Here is a 24,070-nt window from a genome sequence, read left to right on the forward strand (position 1 = left end):
AGACTTTCGTCTTCAAACATTGCGGTATAGACGACTTGAGGACTTGACGAAGGTTGCCAAATGCTGCCCATCCCAAGTGAAATCTGTCCTAGGTAGGTATATTCACTAACAACTTCGAGAGGTTTCCCCTCGACGTATATCGGTTCCGGCACGACATGCCTATTGAACATGACCTTGGTCTTGTCCAAGTTTATACCGAGACCGACACACCGGGAAGACTCGCCTAGGCTACGCAGCATTTCGGTGAGTTGTTCCAGCGACTCTGCTATGATGACGATATCGTCGGCAAATCGAAGGTGTGAGATGTACTCGCCGTTTACATTGACTCCATACCTAGTCTAATCCAGCGTCTTGAAAACGTCTTCCAACGCGTTGGTGAACAGTTTCGAGGATATTACATCCCCCTGTCTCACCCCTCTGCGCAGTTGGATCGCCTTCGTCTTACAGTCCTGGATGTGGACAGTCATTGTAGCGGCGTTGTACAGACATCTCAGTACCTCGATATATCTCCAATCGATATGACATCTCTGCAATGAGTCGAGCACTGCCCAGGTTTCGATGGAGTCGAAGGCTTTCTCGTAGTCCACAAATGCCATACACAGCGGCTGATTGTACTCTTCGGGCTTCTGCACAATCTGCCGAACAGTATGGATGTGGTCCACGGTGCTGTAGCCTGATCGAAAGCCGGCTTGCTCTGGGGGGCTGGAACTCGACAAGTCGTCTGGCGAGACGGTTCGTGACGACTCTTGAGAACAGCTTCTACACGTGACTCAGGAGGGAGATTGGTGTGTAGTTTTTCAAGAGGGTTTTATCACCTTTCTTGAAAAACAGTACCACCTCACTCCCGCTCCACGTTTCCGGGGTCTTGCCATGTTGGATGACGGAATTAAAGAGGCTTGTTAGCTCTTTCAGGACCGGAGTCCCGCCTGCCTTAAGCAACTCTGTTGTGATTCCGTCATCTTCCGAAGCTTTGTTAGTTGAAAGTTATATCTAATGAATTTAATTAAACATATACCAACATAATATGAATTCAGAAAGATCTTCAATAAAACTTGAATAATCCCTTTGATAAGTTTCAGTTCTAGTAGTCATGGGCAGACCTCTTTCCACTGAGGACCAACTCTTTTGACGGCCTCTTAAATGTATATACGGCGATATGTAATGATGATGATGATGATATGCTTCTAACCGGTTTTGGCTACGGCAGCCGATGTCCTGGGAGTTAGCCATCGGCACAGAACATATTATGGTGCTAAGTATATGAATACAAGTGAAATCTCTTATAATCCGATGGAGTAACTGTGACACGGCCGGATAGGGTACAAAAAAGGGCTTTATGCGCTTTCTGAGGCACGGAATTTCCAGGCTGCTATTGAGAATTTCAAAAGCCCGGGCTTTGAACACGGTTGATTTTGGCATCTGAGGCCTTATAGATAGAGCAACGAGTTAGTACTATATTGGTAAGTCAGCCATAAATATATATATACAAAATAAAAAACGACATTTTACTTTAAGTAAGTAAACTTACGAGGCTTTCCCTTTTACGTAATAAGCTTGGTTTTATATTACACGTGCGTCTAAACGTGCAAATTCTTGTAAGTACTTTACTACTTAGCAAACATTTAACTAATTGAGCAGGAAAACTTACACCTTTATATTATAGTTGCAGACGTTTACCTTCGTTAGCAGAATAATAGAAACATTTGTATGACCTGGAAACATGGAAATAGGATTAAATATAAATGTTTGTCCTGTATTTTTATATAAGTAAGCGACTCACCTATGAGTATTTATTTGGTTAAATAATATTTTATAAAAGAATGAATTACTTGTTTACAAACAGCTGATGTTTTCTTTTAGATTAAGCTCTGTTAGGTGGTTGATTTAGGTTAAACAATGAATAAAAATCTTTGTTAAAAAATTGTGATCAGTAAGGCGTATTACTCTTTAAAAGATTATATAAATAAAAAAGCATGGACTTAGTATTCGTTTAATTTCATACAGATTAAATCATAATAAACTTATTATATTTATTGAACATAATGATGTAATTTAATTGGTAAACAGAGTAAAACACTATAGAAGTTCCAAGCCGATTCTTGTTAGAGTCTACATCAGACAATTCAATATATGAAGCGATAGGTATCTATTACAATCTCAGTAATAATAATAATAATTGAATTTATGTTTTATTTCAAGTAAAGGCCTCCTCTTCTCTTAAGATTGCTTAGAGCTAATGACCACGTTGGTTAAAAATAAATTAAGTACGTGTAATCTCAGTTTATCTTTTCTTTAGAGAAATTAAAAATGTAGAAATATACTTGACTAAAGTTGGTAACATTTTTGGAACCTCTTAACATCAGCCTGGGATTAAATTCGTTTAAGTTTATAAAACGGCCGAAATTCCAGAAATATTATATTAACGAAATCTCCATAATCTCTCTCTGGTCTCGTGAATGAGGTCAGATTTATTTATTTTATTTACTTGTAGAACTTTTTACATTATGTAAAAGCCAATCGATCAGGAGGACATCGAGCCAATTTATAGTCTTGTTTGACTTTTTATATAATATTTATGTTATTTTAACAATAGAATAAAAAGTAATTCAATATTGTATTAACTATTAATATAATTACGTAATAAAAAAAATGTGGTACATTATTATAAATATTAATTAATATTTTGAGCATGCATGCACTACGTTTAAATAAATATCTGAGTTTTCTGTTTCCATCGACTTTTGTTTATCTCCGACATAACAACTTAAGAAACGAAGTTCCATCTAACGAAGGAAAAGAAAATAAAAGCTTATTACATTTCTCTACATGGGTAAATGTTTAGAGACATCTAGTTAGCATAAAAATATTTTTGATTCAGATACTAAAGTCCTCGTAATTGTACTTGCGATTTGTACGTTTTATACCTACTAGATACGTATTAAGTTACGAAATAGCAGTTCTATTAAAAAAGAGATCACCAATTACTTTTATGAAAGACGCTTGCGCATGTGAAACATACTAAAAGGTTTAATATTACAGCCTACTTTCGGTGACGTAAGAGAAAAGACTTTAAACCTTTTCAACTTGTCCTCGGTGTCGCGTATACAGAAGAGTCAAATAGATTTCTAGTTAAACTGGTGTATCAACGCTTCCATCTAAGACTTCGTGGTTCCCAAACTCATTAAACAAACAGTGTCGTGTAAAATGAATGCTGTCAGGAAAATAAGTGTCTACTTTAAGTTAAAATATATAAATAAATTTTATATTTATAAATAAGCTATATAAGTGTCTTTCTCTCAAACTTATAAAGATTGTTATGATGTTGATTAACGCAGGCATATAAAATCTTTTATTTATTTTGATAGATTTCTGCCACATCTGCTATTTCTCAAGGGACACTAACTGTGCTTGCTTTTTTGAGATGACAACACCGGAAAAAGATTAAGCGCATGAATAACGTGCGGCTCACGGCTTTACGTGCTTTCCGAGTGTATTGCAGAGATTGCAAACACTGCTCACTTCCTTGCTTAGGTAAGCTACTTAGCATTTCTTTAATAAGCCCCAACTCTTTATTAGTTTGATCTGAATTTGAACCCAGGACATCGAGATCTAAAGCCAAGATCAAGATATGCGGAAACTAGTCTAATTAAGCTTTTTTTTTAATAGAGCTAGATAATTCAAGAGCCTATTTTCCATTATCACTTACATTAAATGTATGTTTAAATATTTAATAAAGGATGTGAAAACGGGCGATTGTTTTAATTGCACAAAAGTAACAAAATATTAAGGCCTGAACGGAAGAATAAACACGGTGTTATAGGTAATCGGATAACTGGCCATTCCCCCGCCATTCCCGGAAGTGACCCAGCTTAATCAACGAGCAAACTCAATGAACCTTTATTTTTGCCTTCATTCGCTCCATATTTCCTCTCTGGAAATGAACACGATATAGCTGGAAAAGAGCCCGTACGACTAAGTTAAAAACACGTTATCTACATGGCTTAGTAAATAACTCTACTGCATTAAAAATTATAGGTTTTCATTTAAATTATTTAAAGAATACTTTTAATATTTACATACCTTTTGTATTCCGTATCTAATAATACCATGTTTGAAAACAATTAACAAGTTAGCATCGCTAAATAAAACAAGACGCTGCGATGTAACATCTTGACCAGTTTCTTAGAACGTACAAATTATTAAGAAAAACAATTGAGGAGTTGTGTTAGCAATTTGCGCTGCTAACTTGATATGTTCATATGTCTACCGTAACTTCTTTTCTCACGTATCGGTCACGTACTCGACACATCAGTTATATATTATTTTATGAAAACACTTTGCACTGATTTTATTTATAATTAATTGAAGTAATATACTTTAATACTAAAACAGACATAAAAAATGAGCTAATCTTTGTATTTTGTATCGATAATCAAAATACTAAATATATGCCTTTAATAATAAGAAATGATACAGCATTTAACACTAATTTGTGTTTATTACATACGATTTATATAATCACACACTTATAGAATGTACAAGATAAATTATGTAAGTATGATGGGAAGATAAAAATTTGAAAGCAATTTCAAAAATGTTTCCCACAATTTACACGGGATATAACCACAGGGATATACACGCTTCGACAATTTCACCAGGGTATTATAATCTCATTTTTGAATCGAATTTGTTTACGTGCGAGAAATCCCGCTTGACTTTAGCTTATGTTATTTTTCTTAGGCGTTGATCAAAGCGAAGATAACATCCATAGCGGCGTAGATAAGCATAGATATATTTGTAAGTCAAGGCGAGAAGGAAATGAATGAAAAACTTATCGATACTTGTATCAGGAAAGCGTCTCACGTGCAGCCCATGCGATGCCGTATTACTTCAGTCGAGTTCGGCGTTCCTGTCGAGTGAACGCGGTAACATTTCTGAGCGATATATTTATATAAATAATTCTCATCTGATTAGTGATTATATTTCGGTTACAAATAAACTGTATACAGTGTGTGGATTATTGTTATAGAATCATTTTTCGGTGCAACGTTTGTAAAAGGTTTGTTTTTTTTATTGTTTTTAATAAGTATTATGTGATTATTGTATTTATTAATTTAAGTGACATGCTCAAGTAATTTTTTAAAAACATACAGTTATGTGAGATAAAATAAGATTTCAAATATATCATTTTTGATTGATTTTATAAATAGTTAAGAAATCAATCAATTCTGTCGTACAAGAAGTCTTAAATTATAATACGAAACAATGAAGGCTGCGACACATCTATGCATACCGTCGCATGATTCATCGAAAAATAAAATAATAATCATAAATAAACAATGCGGTTGTCCGGTCTTTATAGCACTGCATTTTTAATTATACTTAAATATATTTCAAATCAAGAATTATAAAAACAATTGAATATTAAGATTCGGCAAATAAGACTACACTTATTTTACATTATATGTATCTAGAGCTACGAGTATATTGATTGTCAATAAATAATCGCTGGGGCATTTGTTTATATAGTAAAATATATTTACATTTACTCATAAATTTATTTAAATATTATATTAAAAAGTCAATAATAGACAAGTCATATTATTCTACAGGATTAAATATATCAATAATAATTTAATTGTATTTAATTAACATAATTACGTAGTTTAATTGACGGAAAGAAGTAACTACCGAGTTTCTCATCGGTTGTTCTCTATACAATTAATATTCCGAACCGGTAGTAACTTAAAAAAATGTTAAAGTGACGATACAAAAGACATTTAGAATAGAGAATATTTTGTTTTTTTTTTTTTTATAGCTAAAGTGAACAAATTTTGATTTATTTTATTATTTGCTATTGAAATGAGACGGTCATTAAATTATAAAATGGTAATAATGAAGAAACTACTTGCAGAATTTTAGTATAGATTTATTCTATTACCAGTCAATCCGTTTTTAACGTTACCTCCTTTTTTATAAACTTTTTAGAAGTGACGTCACAATCGAATTTATAATTACATTTTTAAAATACATAATATATCTTAATATAATGAGCTATTGGATTTCAGTTAAGTAAAAAAAAAAGTTTTATAAAGACTGTTTGTTGTTTTGGATGAAGTGTTTGTATAAGTAGCCGGTAGCTGTAACACTGACGAAATTCCTGCGCTTATCATTATTTATCTCAAGTATAAGTTAAGGCAAGATAATAATGATATTGGTATTCATCCATCACATCTCAAAACTTTTTTTTAATTTCTAGTTTGTCATCAACAACTGTTCGTTAAAAAATTTCCTTTGGAATTACAGTTTTTTTTCCTTTTGTTAAAAAATATAGATATTCGACCTGAATAACATTTCAATGTCTATGCACAGACAGACGTTGCCTTTTAAATATACATGAGAGCTAAAATACTCAGTGAAACATTTATTTTTAGCAGCGTTCAGGTTTAGGTTGATTAGTAAAACCAAATTTTTAACTTTATTCATTTTTAATCAAAGCAGTTATTTAAAGTTATTATTTACTCGTTAAATAGTGGTAAGAACGCGTGAATCTTAACCGATGATCGTGGGTTCAAACCCGGGCAAGCACCACTGAATTTTCATGTGCTTAATTTGTGTTTATATTAATTCATCTCGTGCTTAACGGTGAAGGAAAACATCGTGAGGAAACCTGCATGTGTCTAATTTCATTGAAATTCTGCCACATGTGTATTCTACCAACCCGCATTGGAGCAGCGTGGTGGAATAAGCTCCAAACCTTCTCCTCAAAAGGGAGAGGAGGCCTTAGCCCAGCAGTGGGACATTAACAGGCTGTTACTATACTATACTATAAATATGCTTTCGTAGGTGCTATAATATATTAAAAGCAATAATAAAACTGGCCTTGTATGACGACATAGTTGACATATTATATAAGTCTTTATTCATTCTTTATTCATCCTTTACCCAAACTTGTTATCATAAATAAAATATATTTTACCTATTCAATAGTATAGAGATTTATGCTCAACGTGGAATTATATTAAACAGTCAATTATATTGGGCCTGTTTATAAATTGGAATATAAACGGGTTTTGCTAAACATCTGGTTTTCAAATTAGACATTAATCCAAAAATTAGTTCATTTTTGCGAAATTGAATAAATATTTATAAAAACAATGGATTATTATTACGGAATACAAAGACAATTACGGATACGATACAGGTATGCGTTTTGTTTAACTAAATAAATAGCCTTAATATCAATAACGCAATATGATTTCTAAGAACAATATATATTTACCTACATTGAGTGATGTTATTGTGTAATGATTGTAATTGAAACGATATTAAAAAAAACTTCTTTAATCATTATAATACGATGCGCGCGATTTTTTTATAATATACCTACCGTTTTTATAAAGTCCTTATAAAGAATATGTATCAAAAATTAAGTATACTTATGTAAAATACTGATTATATAGGTAATAATATCAGTACAAAAACACTATATAGTAGACGTCCTTGCAAGAAATCCAAATCAATTTTGCATATTCGAATAAACCCAACGACACAGGATCACGTAAGATCCGCATCATGTTTCACCGTGAGATAGGTACTTAATATATTGTCATTAATATAATCCATATAGGCTCTCTGGTAACCGACGATCGCGGATACAAGCCCAAGCTAACACTACTGAATTTTCATATGCTTAATTTATTTTTAATAATACATTTCGTGTTCGGCGGTGAAGGAAAATATCGTTAGGAAACCTCCATGCGTCTAATTATACAGAAATTCTGCCACATGTGTATCCACAAATCCGCATTAGAGTAGCGTGGTGGAATAACCTCCAATTCTTCTTCTCAAAGGGAAAGGAGAGCCCATCAATTGGACATTGACAAACTGTTACTTGCTTACTATTATAATCCGACCAACGGTTTTCCGTGGCACGGTAGTGTACAAACCCCCAACTTCCCGACTCCGGGCTACTACTGAGAATTTTCAACAGAAGAACCCAATAACTTTTAACTACCCCGATGCGGGGCTTGAACCTTGGATCTCGGGATCTGCGGCCTAATATTTAACCACTAGAAGAACGAGGCAGTGATCCGACAGTTACAAGTACGACTAAACCATTACTTTCACTGAGCACACATCACGACTAATATTACAGGAATATAATCCGTATCGCATCTAATCGGATCGTGCGGTTCTATGAAATAATCTCATTAGATAATTGTAATCTTGATACAATCATCATATCTAAAGATAATATTATTCTTTAGTTATCTTTACTTTCAAATACTTTCGTCTAGAGGATTTTCGGTAATTTTAATCGTCGTGTTAAAACGCGGTTAGTAACTAGTATCGAGTTTGACTTAATTTTATTCAGAATTAATTAAAAATATAATAAATTCTATGTTTTGTTATTTAATTATGTTATTCATAATTCTGCGTATTTTCCAAGAAATTTAAAATTAAATTTCTGTCTTTTTGTTTTTAACATTATGATGGATTCTCATGAATATTTTTTGCTGCGTTCTATGTTATAAGTTATGTTGTTGATGTGTATTTTCTATAGCCGTGTGCCCAGGTGTGCGGTCAGGTGTCGAAATGTTTACTTTGAAACTAGTTACAAGGCCCAAGAATGTAATATCACTGGTTTTCAATTAATTAAATGTATATGACATTCACTTACTATTTGAATGACTATAATTAACGACAAGGTATTCGATAATCAACTTTTTTCAAGCGATTCTATTTTTGAAATTTAGTATTGAAATAAAAATAAATAAGACAGAAAAATAGATTACAATAAAAAGGTTTTGTATTTAAGTTATTAACAAAGTAATCGGTTAATATAAGGTTTCTACCCGTCTAATTTTCCCAAGGCACGTTTTGGCTTTAAATTTCATCGACATTATACAGAGCGACCTTTGTTTTAAAATTATATTTCACTAATATTGCCGTTGAAATTAATATAATATTGGTATGAATAAAATATTCCTTAGGCTTCTCAAAAAAATTAAAAGTTTGATTTTATTACAACCAAAGTGTTCTAATTTTATAAAAAAAACACTCAAAATACTCGTGAAATTTCTACCAAAATATTTCCAATATTTCAAACTGACAACCCTACGATGGCCTGATGTAAATTCTAATTTAACAGACGTTACAAGTTTTGACACGTGAACAGATAAGCTTAACAAATCAAAGTCATACTCGCTAACAAACTCTCGACCCAATGGTTAATGTGAAACGTTTATAAAGCAATATTTTCCATCTAAAACTCATAATATCACAGTGTCTCAATTAAAACGGTTTAGAATTTTTAAGCATTATTATTTAATGCTTCAATAATTTCTACTTACATTCTAGTTATTTCCTGGTGCTCACTTAATGGTGAGCAAGCTATTGTACCATTTAGACCAACGTTACCTACCGTGCCGGTGGGAAGATAGAGATCACTGAACTTTGCCGATGCCCATTCATTTCACATTATTTCCGACTCGCTGATACGGGATTAGCGGGTATCAGCTGTATTTCATTCCGACTCAACTAAACTAACATTTAATTATTTTCAAAAGATTATTTATCGCAAATAGTATTAAAATTATAATTTATTAAAAGCAACGCAATTAGTGTTTCATCATAACTAATATCATAAATGGTGAGTTTTTGCATACACATTGTCAAGGATACAAAAAAGGATCATAGAGATAAAATTAGATATTACCTGGGTACCTAACACCTGCTCCTCCTTACAGATGGACGAAGCCGCAGTCGGACACCAGTCAAATTGTTTTTGTATTAATGTACATTTTGAAGTAAATAAACATCTAAGCAGTTAATCGCTTTGACCTCTTCAAAAGTCATTGTTTTAGTTAAACATAGCACTCTATATTACGTTAACTAAATAAATTACTTCAACTTTGTATATTGTTGTTAATATATTACATCCTTTATGTTTTAAATGTCCATATTTACGGTTGAGGCTTACAATCTTGTAAGACAAAGCGCCTTGTGAATATTTCATGTTTTAGTCGCCTTTGACAATTTCTCTGGAACTCAAAAGTTATTTACTAAACAGAAACGTTACGAAACAATGAATATTCATTATGTATACTACATGTCATTTAACCTGAAATAACACAACTGTGTTGTAAGCCTACTAACGCATAATCTGTTTTTAAAGTTTAAAATGGATAGCGTTTACTTCGGAGAGATGAGCCAGAGCTTAAAGCAATTAGTAATACTAACTTTCGTCCAGTGGTCGATACGACCATTACATGTTTTTTTTATTGTATAGGTAGGCGGACGAGCATAAGGGCCACCTGATGGTAAGTGGTCACCAACGCTCATAGACATTGGCATTATAAGAAATATTAACCATTGCACAAAGCCCTACCAACAATAACTTGCGTGTTTTGATTTTTCTTTTTTTTACTGACCTTATTTCTAATTTTCTTTTTATTGATTATACTAAAGCTCGACAATAGACTCAAATTTTGTATCCATACAAGGTTTTGCTTTTAAGTGTATTTTATGAAAAAAATGTAATATCTTACAAAAAAATTTATATTCATTATAAGTAATTATTAGAGCCTTTAGAGATTTTATCGTCATTTTTATAGTATTCAACGTTATAACATTGACGGTATCGTAAACAAAAATCGTTTTGGGACTTTACTACCTTATTTTACATAAAATTATTTTTACCGTCATGTTAATGTTTATTACCCATATGTTTTTATTAAGATTATTTATAGAAACTATTAACCAACCGTAAAATTGTATTTTCGATAATAATAAAAGTCATATCTTATCTTATATACTTTTATTGTTTATAGATCATTATTTTTAGAACGTTCTTACTACACGCGTTTAGACGGAACCTTTACTAAGAAAAAAAAATTATATCATCCGCATAAAATATTTTTTGAAATTTCAACTTTATGGGCCACCTCATAATGGGAGTATCTGTACGAAGTAGAAACGGGCAGCTAGTCTCCTATATTACCAGGGGCATGAACGATTCCTATAAACCATTTCTAAAAACAGTATGAAATAATTCAAAAAGTAGTTTTTTCAAAAAACCTCATTGAAATCCAGTTGGAATTCCTTTACGTCTCAAAGAAAATACTGGCTCGTTTTATTAACCGTCAGCTTGCAGTTCATTGAATCTGAGGTATTATGTGAGTCCGACACTCAATAGAAATACTCCCTCTTTGAGTCGAAGGTAAGGAAAAGGCACAGTTCCACCGCGTGAAAGCCTAACCCGATTCAGTAATAAAGACAGCAACCGCATTGGCGAACAATAGAACTTCAATCTGCTCATTGAAAAGTATACCCCCTCATTGATTTATATTTAATTGCTGTATGCTTTCATTCATCTGTCATTTTTATTTTATCGTTGCATAAAAAATAACTGCAAATATATTACTAACATGAAATTAAACTTAAAGTATTGCTGTGACGTTTTAAATGTTATATTATACTGAATCATTCGCGTAGATTTTAAAACGAAACACATATATAGATTACACAGTATTCACATGAGACTAAAATGGCATTTTTTGTGTTCGCAGAAACTTTGGTTAAGTTTCTTTTATGTTAAGATGGCAAAAAAATCCTTTGTTATGTAATTGTTATGGACTTTCTAAAGAATTATATACAGTTGCAAACTGTGAAGTTGTCAACTATTTCAGTGGAAACGCACCATAATCATACATAATCACCGATTGCTGATCATGCGTGTACATCATGTTACAAAAGTGACAAATATTAAAGATTGTATATAACACAGCATGCATTATCATTACGTCATTATCACGTGACTGTGCGTTTTCATGCAAATCCATCATTTTCTCTTATATGCTTACAGGGGATGTCATAATTTAAATCTGTGATTTTATGAAATGCGCATCATGATAAAATACATTTGTTCCGCGTCAGATTTATACAAAATTGAACAAAGTTTGGAAGTAAGTGGAGAATTCATATCATCGCCATTACAGCTGTAACTTGCTTATGATAAAACTTTTTAAACTTTACCCAGACAGACAGCTTTTGTGAAAATTCGACTGCGTGTTCCGGAGCATAAGACGGCCAAATCCAATACTATGTTCCATCTATATTTTATAAATGTGTCTTTTTATTTTGTTCGGATTAAGGCTTGGAATATCCAATATCGAAAGTGTAAGCATCATATATCATTGGGTATTTGATAAATAAATCGACACGAAGCCTGAATTCGATGCGTCATCGCTAATCTCAGCCATCCTCGATGCTAACGTCACGCGAGTTGACCTCTACACGGTCACGATTTAACTAACTCGTTATATTGTAATCGCACCAAGCACTAATAAAAGAAGAACGAAAAGAATTTCATTTCGTTTTCTGTTTTTGCTTAACAAATTTCTTATGAAAAGGCAACACGGGTAAATAACGTAAAACCCAAATTTATAGTATTACACAAGGCAATGTTTACCGTTCCGCTAAAGTTAATCTGAGCATTTTGATTTATTTTACTTTGTGGTAGGGCTTTCATCAAGTCTGTCTGGGTATCGCTAAACAGCAATATTTAATATTGTTGTGTTCCGGTTTGGAGGGTGCCAGTATAATTACAACCACATAACATCTTAATAAAATAAAAAACTAAACAAACAAAGGCGCATTGACGAGGTAGGATGGTTGGTCTCTACTTACCATCAGGTGGCCCATATGCCAATCTGTCTCTTTAGTTTAAATATAAATAAAACAGTTTTTTTTTTTGTAAATTGTAATATTCAATAGCAGGAAGTTCTATTATCAAAACTTACAAGGACATAATCTGTTCAAACTTATACTAAAAGATAAATGATACCGGACATTGGTTAGTTATGCTGCGGTTGATCACCGCACTATAGGTCTTAGGAATTCAACCCACGTTGATCGTACATTGATTCCATACAACTCAACAGATTTAATGCTAAAAGACTGTAACGGATTAAGCGACCCGAATACATGTCTTGAACTATTGTGAATTTACATTAAAACGCTTTTATGAAGGTAAGGATTATTCTTAAGCAAAAATAAATAAAATCTATTTTAAAAACTTTAATAAGTTATGCTATATACATCATGACACATCATGACGATCTTAACTCTTAGATAACAGATATCATACTTTCACATTAAAAAAAAAAAACAAATTCTATGATATTTTATTAAGAAGGCCAATTTAAAAAGTTTAGTATTGCGAATTGTATTACAACAGTGTTATCACAAGAAGTAAATCAAATACTCACAAAACCGCAATTGCTTTATTTATATTAAAGAATTGAGTCATTGAATTTATAAATATTAAAAACAATAGCGGCTTAGTCTTAAAGATAAAACCAATTGCCGACTGTTCATGATACCGATATATATATAATGACATACAATCTATATTTAGAGGAGCCGTGATTTTCGATCGTTGCCTAAGGCCTATTTTTACAACATTATACAATAAATTGGCTTCCTCTGTAAAAGGTGAAGCCAACACACTGTTAGAAAACTTAAATTTTTACGTATTATGTAACCTAAGTCGTATAGTATTGTTTGACAATTTGCATCTTTATATATCTATTTATACTACAAAATTCATTAAAATGAAAAAATATTATGAGCAGCTATAAAAATAGTTATATATTAAAAAAATAATATAAATAATTGGAGTACATTCCCAATGGTAGGTCCCCATGTACATTTTAGTTTTATTTTTCAATGATATTTTCGTTGGTAGGGCTTTATATAATTAGTTAGAGTCATACTACACAACAACTACAACAGCGACTCTACAGCCATCATCAACATCAACAGTACAGCACAGTAATAGCCTGTTAATGTCCCACTTGCTGGGCTAAGGCCTCTTCTTCCGTTTTGAGGAGAAGGTTTTTAGAGCTTATTCCACCACGCTGCTCCAATGCGGGTTGGTAGAATACACATTTGACATAATTTCAATGAAATTAGACACATGCAGGTTTCCTCACGATGTTTTAAGTTTGAAGCACGAGATCATCGGTTAAGATTTAACCGTTCTAACCACTAGGCTATCTTGGCTATAAAATCAACACATTGTATTATTCAGTATATATTGACACTAATGTTATGTACATTTAGTCTAAGGATTAGTTTTTATTTACGAGAGTTGATGTTAACTTTTTTTTTAATTTTGAATAACCATTGTGGTGTATTTAGCGTTATGCTCATTGCGAAATTAAAAGTTAAAAAAATGTAACGTATATATATATATATACGTTACATTTGCGTTAACATTACGTTACATTGCATCTTTGTAGTACAGCCTTGTATCGAGTCATACGCTGTACAATCAATTTGTCGGCCTGCCTTAAAAAAATATCCAATTAAAAAAAGATCGTATAAGGCAAATTTTTGAATTGTCAAGCACCTACAAGTTACCATACCGTACCATAAATATATTTCCTAGTTCGTTGTAAGTATAAATGTATACCGCGGATAAAGCTATATACGGCTGTGCGTCTGTGTTCAAACATCCGTATTTTTTACACGTTTGTATTCGAAATCGTACCTCATCGCGACGTAAATACTGATCGCATGCATACGTGATCTATACCGTACAAGGTGGTTTCTCTTCCCTTTCTCGCTCAGAATAAAAATCAAAAAATATATATTCATATTCAGAAGATTCATGAACTGCTTTCAGAACAGTATGTGAACTTATTATATATTTACATAATTTTTTAATTTTATACACACACAACATTTTACAAGACCGTTTGTTCTTTCAATTGTAAGTTTCTAGTATTTATGACTGAATTAGTCTTATACACAATATTTAAGAATCGCTGTCATTTATAATTGAAAGACAAAACAGGCAGAACAGAACAGAGAAACACAAAAACCGCATCCTAAAATCATAAACCCAACCGTCTCTTTTGAATTTAATTTAAAAAAAAAAAGAAAATCATATCTTTTTGTCTTTAGACAAAACTAATTCAAAATTATATTAATTTATATATATATATATATATATATATATATATATATATAAATTAATATATTTACCAACAATCAAAACGAAAATAAATAAATACATTGTAAAATATTACAATTAATTTTCAATTCATCTCAGCCATATATATGCCTTTTATTTAAATCCGTCGTTTCGGCGAAAGAAACGGAACAACACATACATACAAAGGTCAGACGTATAAACCTTTACTGTCCTCTGGGATATCTTTTATTTTCCAAGTAAGAAGGGGCCTTATATGAACAACAAAAATCAACCACTTACATTAAAATTCAGACTATGTAACCTGAAACTGCACTGACTAACAGAACAAATACTCAAATATATTTTTTCAATAATCTCTTCGTATCAAATAATGCATTATTGTTATTCTTATTTATCTACTAAACATTAACTTATCTTATAAAAAGAAGGAAAATTAAAGTTTACTTTTAGCACACAAAGTTAAAAGAAAAAAAGCTTCTATACAAATAAGCTTATCAAAGTTAGTCTGTACAAAGGCTGCCTTATTGCTTTAAGCGACCTCGTAATAAGTTACAAACAAGTTATTTTTTATTACATGTATTGCATTAATAAATCATTTTATTTACTCGTACCTCTCGGTTATATCTAATCAATATTAAAAAAAAATATATGAAACTCGATCCAGCATACATTTTTAATTAATGACTTCGCAATGACAAGAGCCTTGCCAATTAATAATTTCGCATACAAATTAACTATGGAAGATAAAATATGAAGTGTTCCATACTAAATATATATACAGAACACGAACTCGCGAACACAACCATTAAAGTTTCCATGAGGGAGAAAAGTTAATCAGAATTTATGATTGAAATACATCATCTCGTTGAATGATAATAAATTCACTATAAATGTAAGATCGTAACTCGTGTTAAACACAGACAATTGGCTTGGAAAGTAACAAACATTTACTCTTATTAGGCTCGATATACATGTAGAATCGAAATCGAATTCTTAACTGAATATCGCGGGTTCAAATTCGAAAAGGCACTTTTTTAAGTTTTCATGTTCAACGTATATTTTACAAATTATGCTGATTATGCTCAACGGTATAGAAAAACTTCGCGAGAAATCTTAAGTATGCCGCATGAAATTCTGCAACACGTACAGTTAATAAGCGGCAGTCTAATCTGTTTATCTTCCTTCTTCCTGAAGACAAGACGACTGAGAGACGGTCTTTGCTCAACTGCGAATTACTTTGTACACTAACCGTTTTCTTTATCGCTACAATTACGATAGTTATTCGTTTCTTCAACTTCGCATGTTTATTTGCGTCTTGATTGCACTGTGAAGTGATTAAACATAACACATATATGCCATCTTTATTTTAATATAGTATTTGATAAATGTTTTTATATATTAAACTATGATTAAGAATTTGACAAACTAGTGTAATACGAATATAAAAAAATACATAACATATATGATACATATCTAGAAATTTATGCTAAGGAAAAGCCAAATAAAATTTCCATATTCAGTGCCCGTATTGCTCAGCGTTTTTGAAACAGGAAACTGTATGTGGACTCAGCCTACCCCTGGAATAAAGCCAAATAAAGGATACAAATGCTAATACTATCCGCTTGGAGCAAAAATTTAACAATGATTAATGGCATAAGACAGCATCTATATAATATTGCGAATTGCCATTTTATTTACAACTAGTTCAAGCATCGAATTTATCAATAAATATAACTTTATAATTAAAAAAATACAAGATCAAAAACAAAATTAATCAAACACTTAACAGTTAAATAGAAATAAGTAGTAATTGTTATTAATGTTATTTTATTTCCAGAATATTTTGTATGTTATCTTGCTTGTTTTTTTATTATTTTGTAAATAATAGATTCGTATTCAATGTTATTTTAATACAAAGTTATTGAACGTTAAATAGTCTAAACGCATGCATGCTGTCACTACCTGTATGAATTTATTCTATTGGAACTATGTGTAACTTAGTTACCTAAGGCTTTGTAATGTGTTCTTTAAAAATAAGTAATTAAATTTGAGTAATTTTATTGGTGGTTATATTAAAAATAAATAAATAAAGATATAAGTATTTTTTATATATAGGTTACATGAAATCGGGATGATTTAAAATTATTCCTAAGCCTGTTTTAGATCACAAGCAACTGTGGCCGAATTCTACTAATTTATAACGATTACGATACATTCAAGATTCAATTCCGATCCAACTTTGAATCATCTGTATTTATTCGAAGCGGAACCGAACCGATGTGATGTTAACATATACCGTTGTGTCAAAACTAAACTGAATTCCTATCTTAACTCTTATAACAATAGTCGATACTTAAATTAAATAATGAGAAAACGAAAAAAACGGCAACGATCACGCTTCGATTCGATTGCAATAAAGTGACAATTTGTTAGTAGAATTGTACCGTGTTTGAACCCCATTTTGAACTGTTCTACAATTCGCATACAATTTTGAGCTCACTTTAATCAATAACTGCTACTAATATGTAGCCGTTCTTATAAACGTTGCTTAGCGGCTGTTTAGTTAAAAACTGATTTCGTTCTTTCTTAATTTTATTAATTTAACATTCGAAAACAATAATCGTTTAACTAATCACCCGCTAAACAACATTTATAAGTAAGAGAGATTGAGTTTAAAGAAACGTAAAAGGACTTAAAATAATTTAACAAATCTTAATTTGTATAATAGCGTTTGTAAATCAATAAACCTAGTCAAACCGAATTTTTTTTACACAATTATTTCGAATATAGTAATAAATTATATATAGAGTAATTCTGTAAGAAAAACTAGAAACTCGATTGTGAAATATCGGAAAGTGATATGCGATATTCCATCAATAGTGTATCACCGTAAGTCAGTTTACAAAGCTTCTCAAGTGGATACGAAGTTAATTCTTACAGAAAAGCACTGCTGTATTTACCCAATACATACCTTAGATATTTACTTTATTTATAATTCATAATATAGAGTTGAGATATATATCAACGCGTTTAATATATTTTACTTTCAAAAAAGTCTTAATACGATTTCAAGTCTTCAATAATCTCATTGCCTTAACTGAAATTAAGTTAAATAGTACGGAGTCGTTTACTTTCCATCACTCCTCAGGTTATTTACTTCATTAATGACCAAAGAACCGAGACAGACAAGAACCGAGATAGCCCAGCGGTTAGAACACGGGCCTCTTTACAAAAGATTGCGAGTTCAAACCCGGGCAAACTATACTGAGTTTTCAAGTGCTTAGCTTGTGTTTATAATTTATTATGAAGGAAAACATGCGTGTCAGATAAAATTCTACCACATGTGTGTCGACCAACTTGCATTAGTCATTGGTTTGAATAAGCCCCATATCTTCCCCTAAAAGAGGCGTTTGTCCACCTGTGGGACATATACAGGCTGTTACTTTAGTAACCATAAGCAGTAATCTATTCTACGGGTTTCCCTTACGTTGCTTGCACAGTTATTACCACCTACTAATTTGAAAAACTGTCTACGTGAAGTACTTTTCGCATTATATCTTAACGTTTTCCGCATTACACGAACGTGCAGTTCTCAGTATATGTGCTATAATATATTATTGAAATAATCATTTAGTAATTTAATTTTGCAATTGCAAGGAATTCATATTACGGCTATTAAATAATTTGCAGCTTGAAGAGTTATGCCACTAATAGTCTGTAGTTTATTATATTTGTTTTTCGCTTTGTACTTGAAAACTTGAATTTGAATTCAAAGTAAAATGTAACTGAAAGTTGCATAATTACTAACAATTATTGTTATTAACGTTATATGAATCCATTTTAATTTCATGCAATTTCAATGGATAATATTAAATATTACTAGATAGACACTTATTAGTGTTGCTGCCTCGTTGGCCAGATATTAGGCTGCAGATCCAAACCCCAGGTTCTGGAAGTTGTTAGTGTTTCGTGCCTCGGAAAGCACGTAAAGCCATTGCACCTGCGTCTGTACTTTCTCCGGTAGTGTCAGATTGCCGACCTTAGTAGGATTTTGAGAGTGAGTGATTAAAAATTTACCTGTGTTTGCGCACACACTTGTGCACTATAATATGTGCTGTGCAGTTGCCTAATCTTTCTTGAGATTCTGTTTAACATATAGAGGTTGTTTAGTCAAAACTTTTCTCACTTTCTGTCATCATTAGTTTGACATTCGAAAGAAGAAGACAAAGCATTGTTTAATTGCTTAAAAGTTCTTATCCTGAACCACATTTATAGGTAAACTTTTAAAAAACGATTATATAGATCATTTCGATCGATTTGATTTCGATCTTTGATTAGTCATATAAAAAACAAGCGTGAGTAATGCATGTGTCATATATGCTATTTGATTACAGTTACTACATTTCGTAAAACAGATCTTCGTAATCAGTCATTTATACGAATGATAATTAATCCATTTACGACCACCGACGTAGATGTTGCCCACACGTTTTTGTTATGACAGATATAAATTGTAAATTTTATAAAGAAACATGAAAATTATGTCTTCAAACATAAAACGGTTAATGACCGTATTAAATATGTATAATTTGTAAATTATTAATTTTTGCGCTTTATATCTGACTGTCTGAGTCACATTTATATAAAAAGTATTAATTAAATAAAAAAACACATACAGTCTGATTTTAATCTTTAAACAAATTTTTATTATAGCTAAAGTCCAAATTTCATGGTGATTGGTTAAAATGTGTCGAATTCTAATAATCTTAAATAAATATATGATATATCTGCTTAAGATTAATATATATGATTTAATTCGACTCCTTCACTTAGTGGTAGGGTTATGTGCAAGACCATCTGGCTACCACCCACTTTTCAAATATTATACTATAATACTAAATATTGAGCTGAGTGAGCCAGTTTAACTACAGACACAAGTGACATAACATCTTAGTTCCCAAAGTTGGTGGCGGATTGGCGATGTAAGAAACGGTTAATATTTCTTACAACGCTAATGTCTATGGGCAGAGGTGACGAATCAAATTTACAAACAGAAATATTATAAAATGATGCTTGATTGATGAACAACGATAATATTGAAAATTGTAAGTGACGTGATTTGATTGGATTAATTCAGACGATTTTCACATAATTATGTACATATAATTAATGCTACGCTAAAATATGCAAATGTCAAAAACATGTTATAGGTATTTGATATTTGCGCATGCGATCAAATAAGAATTTTGGTTAAACGCCAATTTTTTTTAGTTATATGGCGATCGTATAACAATTTTCAATGCCGAAATTATAATTATTTTTAACACACGTGCTTATATTTATCTTAAGAAACGAATAATATTCACGAAATATGTCTTGATCAATGGTGTTGCAGGTACCAGTACTGTACTAACTTGTGTGTAAAATATCTGCCCACGCACTATCTTATATCGTTAAGCTTACTCAAACGCCCTTATCATCTCCGGTTGCAGTTGATAATGGGTTATGTGATGCGAGGTACATTGTGTGTTAGTATTACTAATGATGGTTTAACGATTATACTAAATATTTATACAGTCTTAAGCCAACGTATTTGTTCCTATAATCATTTGGTTTTAGGCATGAGAGCTCGATATCACCGAAATTGAAAGCTGTAAACAGTCCATGTTGTGTAAAGGCCTCCTCCCCTTTTTGAGGATGTTTGGAACTTATACAACCACGCTGCAATGTGGGTGGTTGCAGGTTCCTAACGATGTTAAGCTTAATACGTGAAAATTTATTGGGACTTGCCTGGATTTGAACCCTCAATCTTCAGTTAAGATTCGCGTCCAAATGTATCAATTTGAAAGTACCCTGATTCAATTACAAGTTTAGGACTAGCTTTAGCGTTATGTAATTTCTATGTAAGTATAATACTATTCAATATATACGACTAAAGCTAATTTTATTGCTAGTAGAGATTACGCCACCTGTCACAAAGACGTAGTACAATGAGCGATGACTCATAATGTACTAACAGACGCGGAAGCTAAGTTCTTCCGCGGTCCTCAATGTCCGTCCGTGAGTTGAACTGAGAATTCAACATGGATTCCCTTCAAGACATTTTGTTACATAAGCACATAATTAAAATACTAAATACATCTAACTTACCTCTTAAAGGCAATGAGATAAATTCTCTGTTCGTTCATAAACGAACACTGATAGCTCTATAAGTTACATTAGGTATTTACATAAAACTAAATATTAATAGCATAATAAAAATGATTTGTTGTAGATAAAATGTTTATTTTATGGTATGCAAATTATAGTTAAGTTTATATTATCAGCACCCTGTCAAGAATTCGCACGGATAAAATTAAGATTTAATATTATGATATTATTATTTATATTTAAAATAACATATAATGAGTTATATACGAAGTATATGATATTTATGTATAGTCGTTGAAATAAATCGTCACAATATATGTGGACATAATCCATGCTTTTATTCGAAATTTGAAATATAAATGTCCTTAAAATATTTTTATAAACATTAAATGTGGTTTTTTTGTATCATGATTTATAAAATAACATTTGCCTATACCTTACTAATCTAACTAATTTTAGTATAATTTTACCAGTCAACCTTCAAGCTGAGATATTCAAAATGGCGAAGAATAAATAAGCAAGATTTAAAATATAATTTAGAGACCAAGAAAATGTATAAATATTTTTATCCTGACTTTATATACATATATAACAATAGTCACTTTCGCATTTATGATAAAGATATACACCTATTAATAGACAAACGAACTAAACCTAATTTGTATTGCGCAAACGAATTGGAAATACTCGTATGTTTTCTTTCTTTTGCGTCCTCACTTGAATGGCCGGAATTTACACGGAAAATACGTAAGGACATCATTACCTGCATACTGAATGTCATTAGTGAGAGTGTTTACGCTGTACTGGGTGTCCCTTAGCTTGTCTCTTTAAACGTACTCGCCTTTCGAGTTTCGTTGAAATAAAACGGATGTGGTAATGTGTGCTAGTTCTTGACTCATGCTATTCGAAACTTAGGTATTTCATTTATTAAATTTTAAAGGTTAATATTAGTATCAGAAATATATTAGTATTTAAATATTTGTTTATATATTGTCTAGATATCTAAGATATATAATATTTTGCTATAATTTTAAGCAAAAAAATAAAGTATAGGTATATAAATATATATTATTTGGACGTAAATAGCAATAAAGTATCAAATGAACGTTGAAAATATTTTCGTATATGATATTACTGTTTATAAGGAAATCTAAAAGCTAAAACTGCACGGCTGTCGATATTCACGTGACATTCGATAACCCGGTCCCGATCCTAACGATGTGGTTGCATATGCGTTTGTGCAAGATGCATAAATTATCACATATGATGCTGAGGAGCGCTCATTTCATGGGATCAAAGGTCGACGAACTTCTGGCGCCAATTTGATTTACTCGGCTTTATGTTATCGATTTTTATCAGTGACTGTATATTTTTCTCAATGCTGTTCAAGAATACTACTATACTAATATATTAATAAGTAAAAATCAATTCGAATTATCGTACATTTTTATAACATTCCGAGGGCACTGTGTGATTAACGTGCAAAAAATATTGGTCCATTACCGTCAAAATACACCGAACCGTAGATAATATTAATGTTACTTTTAATTTTATGTCAGCTTAAAATATCCGTTGGAGCATTTTACGATTATTTTTAAGCATTACAACACTCGCATTTAGGAATTCCACTTATATACGACCGATTAATTTAGATGTTCTCCTTCCATATGATAAGAAATATCGTTATCGAAATTTCAATTGCTTTGCATATAAAGTCGATTACACAATGCACTTTTGTCACGAGCAAGTCTGAGAATCGTTACGTGATTCAGTGTACAATACTTGCGACGATGGAAAGTTGTCTTGTATCTTAATTAATTACAACGATGATTAGAATTTATAATTATTTATAAATAAACTTGTATTTTGACCTGTTTTGCGATCTAGTTTTTTTAACGTGCAATTTTGCAATGACTTAAACTCTATCGAGTCAAATTATTAACGAACTTTATTTAAAGTTACAGTATTTTTGTTTAAATTTATCAAGATCTCTTCAAATTCTTCTCTTATTTTAATATCTTATTATCAAACATAAGCTTATCATATGAATGTTCTATTGATAGGTTATTTGGTTGAATTTCGGAAGTTTAAATACCACAAAATAATTTTGAATGTTCACATAAATGTGAACATAAAGATAAGCTATTAGTAAATATTTTGTTTTAAAATATTGTCAATAACATCAACAACTATCTCTTTAATGTGCAAAAGTTATTTTAAATATTTGTTTGATATTTTGTCCAATGGATTTTTATATTATTAATACATTATTCACAAATATCGTATTATTTAATGAAATTAATCCATGATAAAGGAATAAATTAAATTTTAATACAAATCAAACAGAAAAAAAAACTATCGCATTAACATCTTGCAACACTATGTATCTAATCGCAACTAGATGAACTGGTTTTGAGATTTCTTAATTTTTTGCACTTAGACCGACCCGTTATGAGACTGCAGGTGACTCTTGGGCACAAGTTATATTTTTAGCATTGATAGTTAACGAACTCACAGGGACTGCAATGTGTCAGCAACTTATTAATTATGTATTTTGTCGCCTTGATACTCATACTGAATGACAACAACTTTAGGTTAAATTTATTTGTGTATATTCGAAGTATTTTTAATGTATTTGTTTATATAATTGCTAATTATGGTAGTGTATAACGAAAAAATTAAGTTAATCAGTTTAATTTGTTTCAGCGAAAACACATTGAAGATGGTATAATTCGAAGCAAGATGCGGTGGTTCAGAAAAGGTGAGCCGCCGCGGCTGCTTGCTGTCTCGCCGGAGGCTGAATCTAGATCTACGCGAAGATCTAGAATAGGTAAAAATCGTAGTCATTATTTCTAGCCTGATTATTGTAAGCTTTTGTAAAACTATATAAAGAAAATACCAATTTTGTTCTAG

General features: G+C 31.5%; 1 protein-coding gene across 3 annotated transcripts in view; it reads left to right on the plus strand.

The window, feature by feature from the left end:
- Positions 1–24,070, plus strand: part of LOC126781164 (uncharacterized) — a 42,688-nt gene that overhangs the window by 13,392 nt on the left and 5,226 nt on the right. Inside the window, exons 1-2 of one of the 3 annotated variants that reach the window (XM_050506021.1) lie at positions 3,509–3,531; positions 23,864–23,987. In XM_050506021.1, coding sequence (XP_050361978.1) covers positions 23,900–23,987 — 88 coding nt within the window. In that variant the 5' untranslated portion in view covers positions 3,509–3,531; positions 23,864–23,899. Of the gene's footprint in view, positions 1–3,508; positions 3,532–4,911; positions 5,060–23,863; positions 23,988–24,070 lie in introns of those variants that run through there. The other 2 variants (XM_050506013.1, XM_050506005.1) reach the window with 2 other exon arrangements.

The sequence above is a fragment of the Nymphalis io genome, chromosome 1 (assembly GCF_905147045.1).
Source record: "Nymphalis io chromosome 1, ilAglIoxx1.1, whole genome shotgun sequence".
Lineage (NCBI taxonomy): Eukaryota > Metazoa > Arthropoda > Insecta > Lepidoptera > Nymphalidae > Nymphalis > Nymphalis io.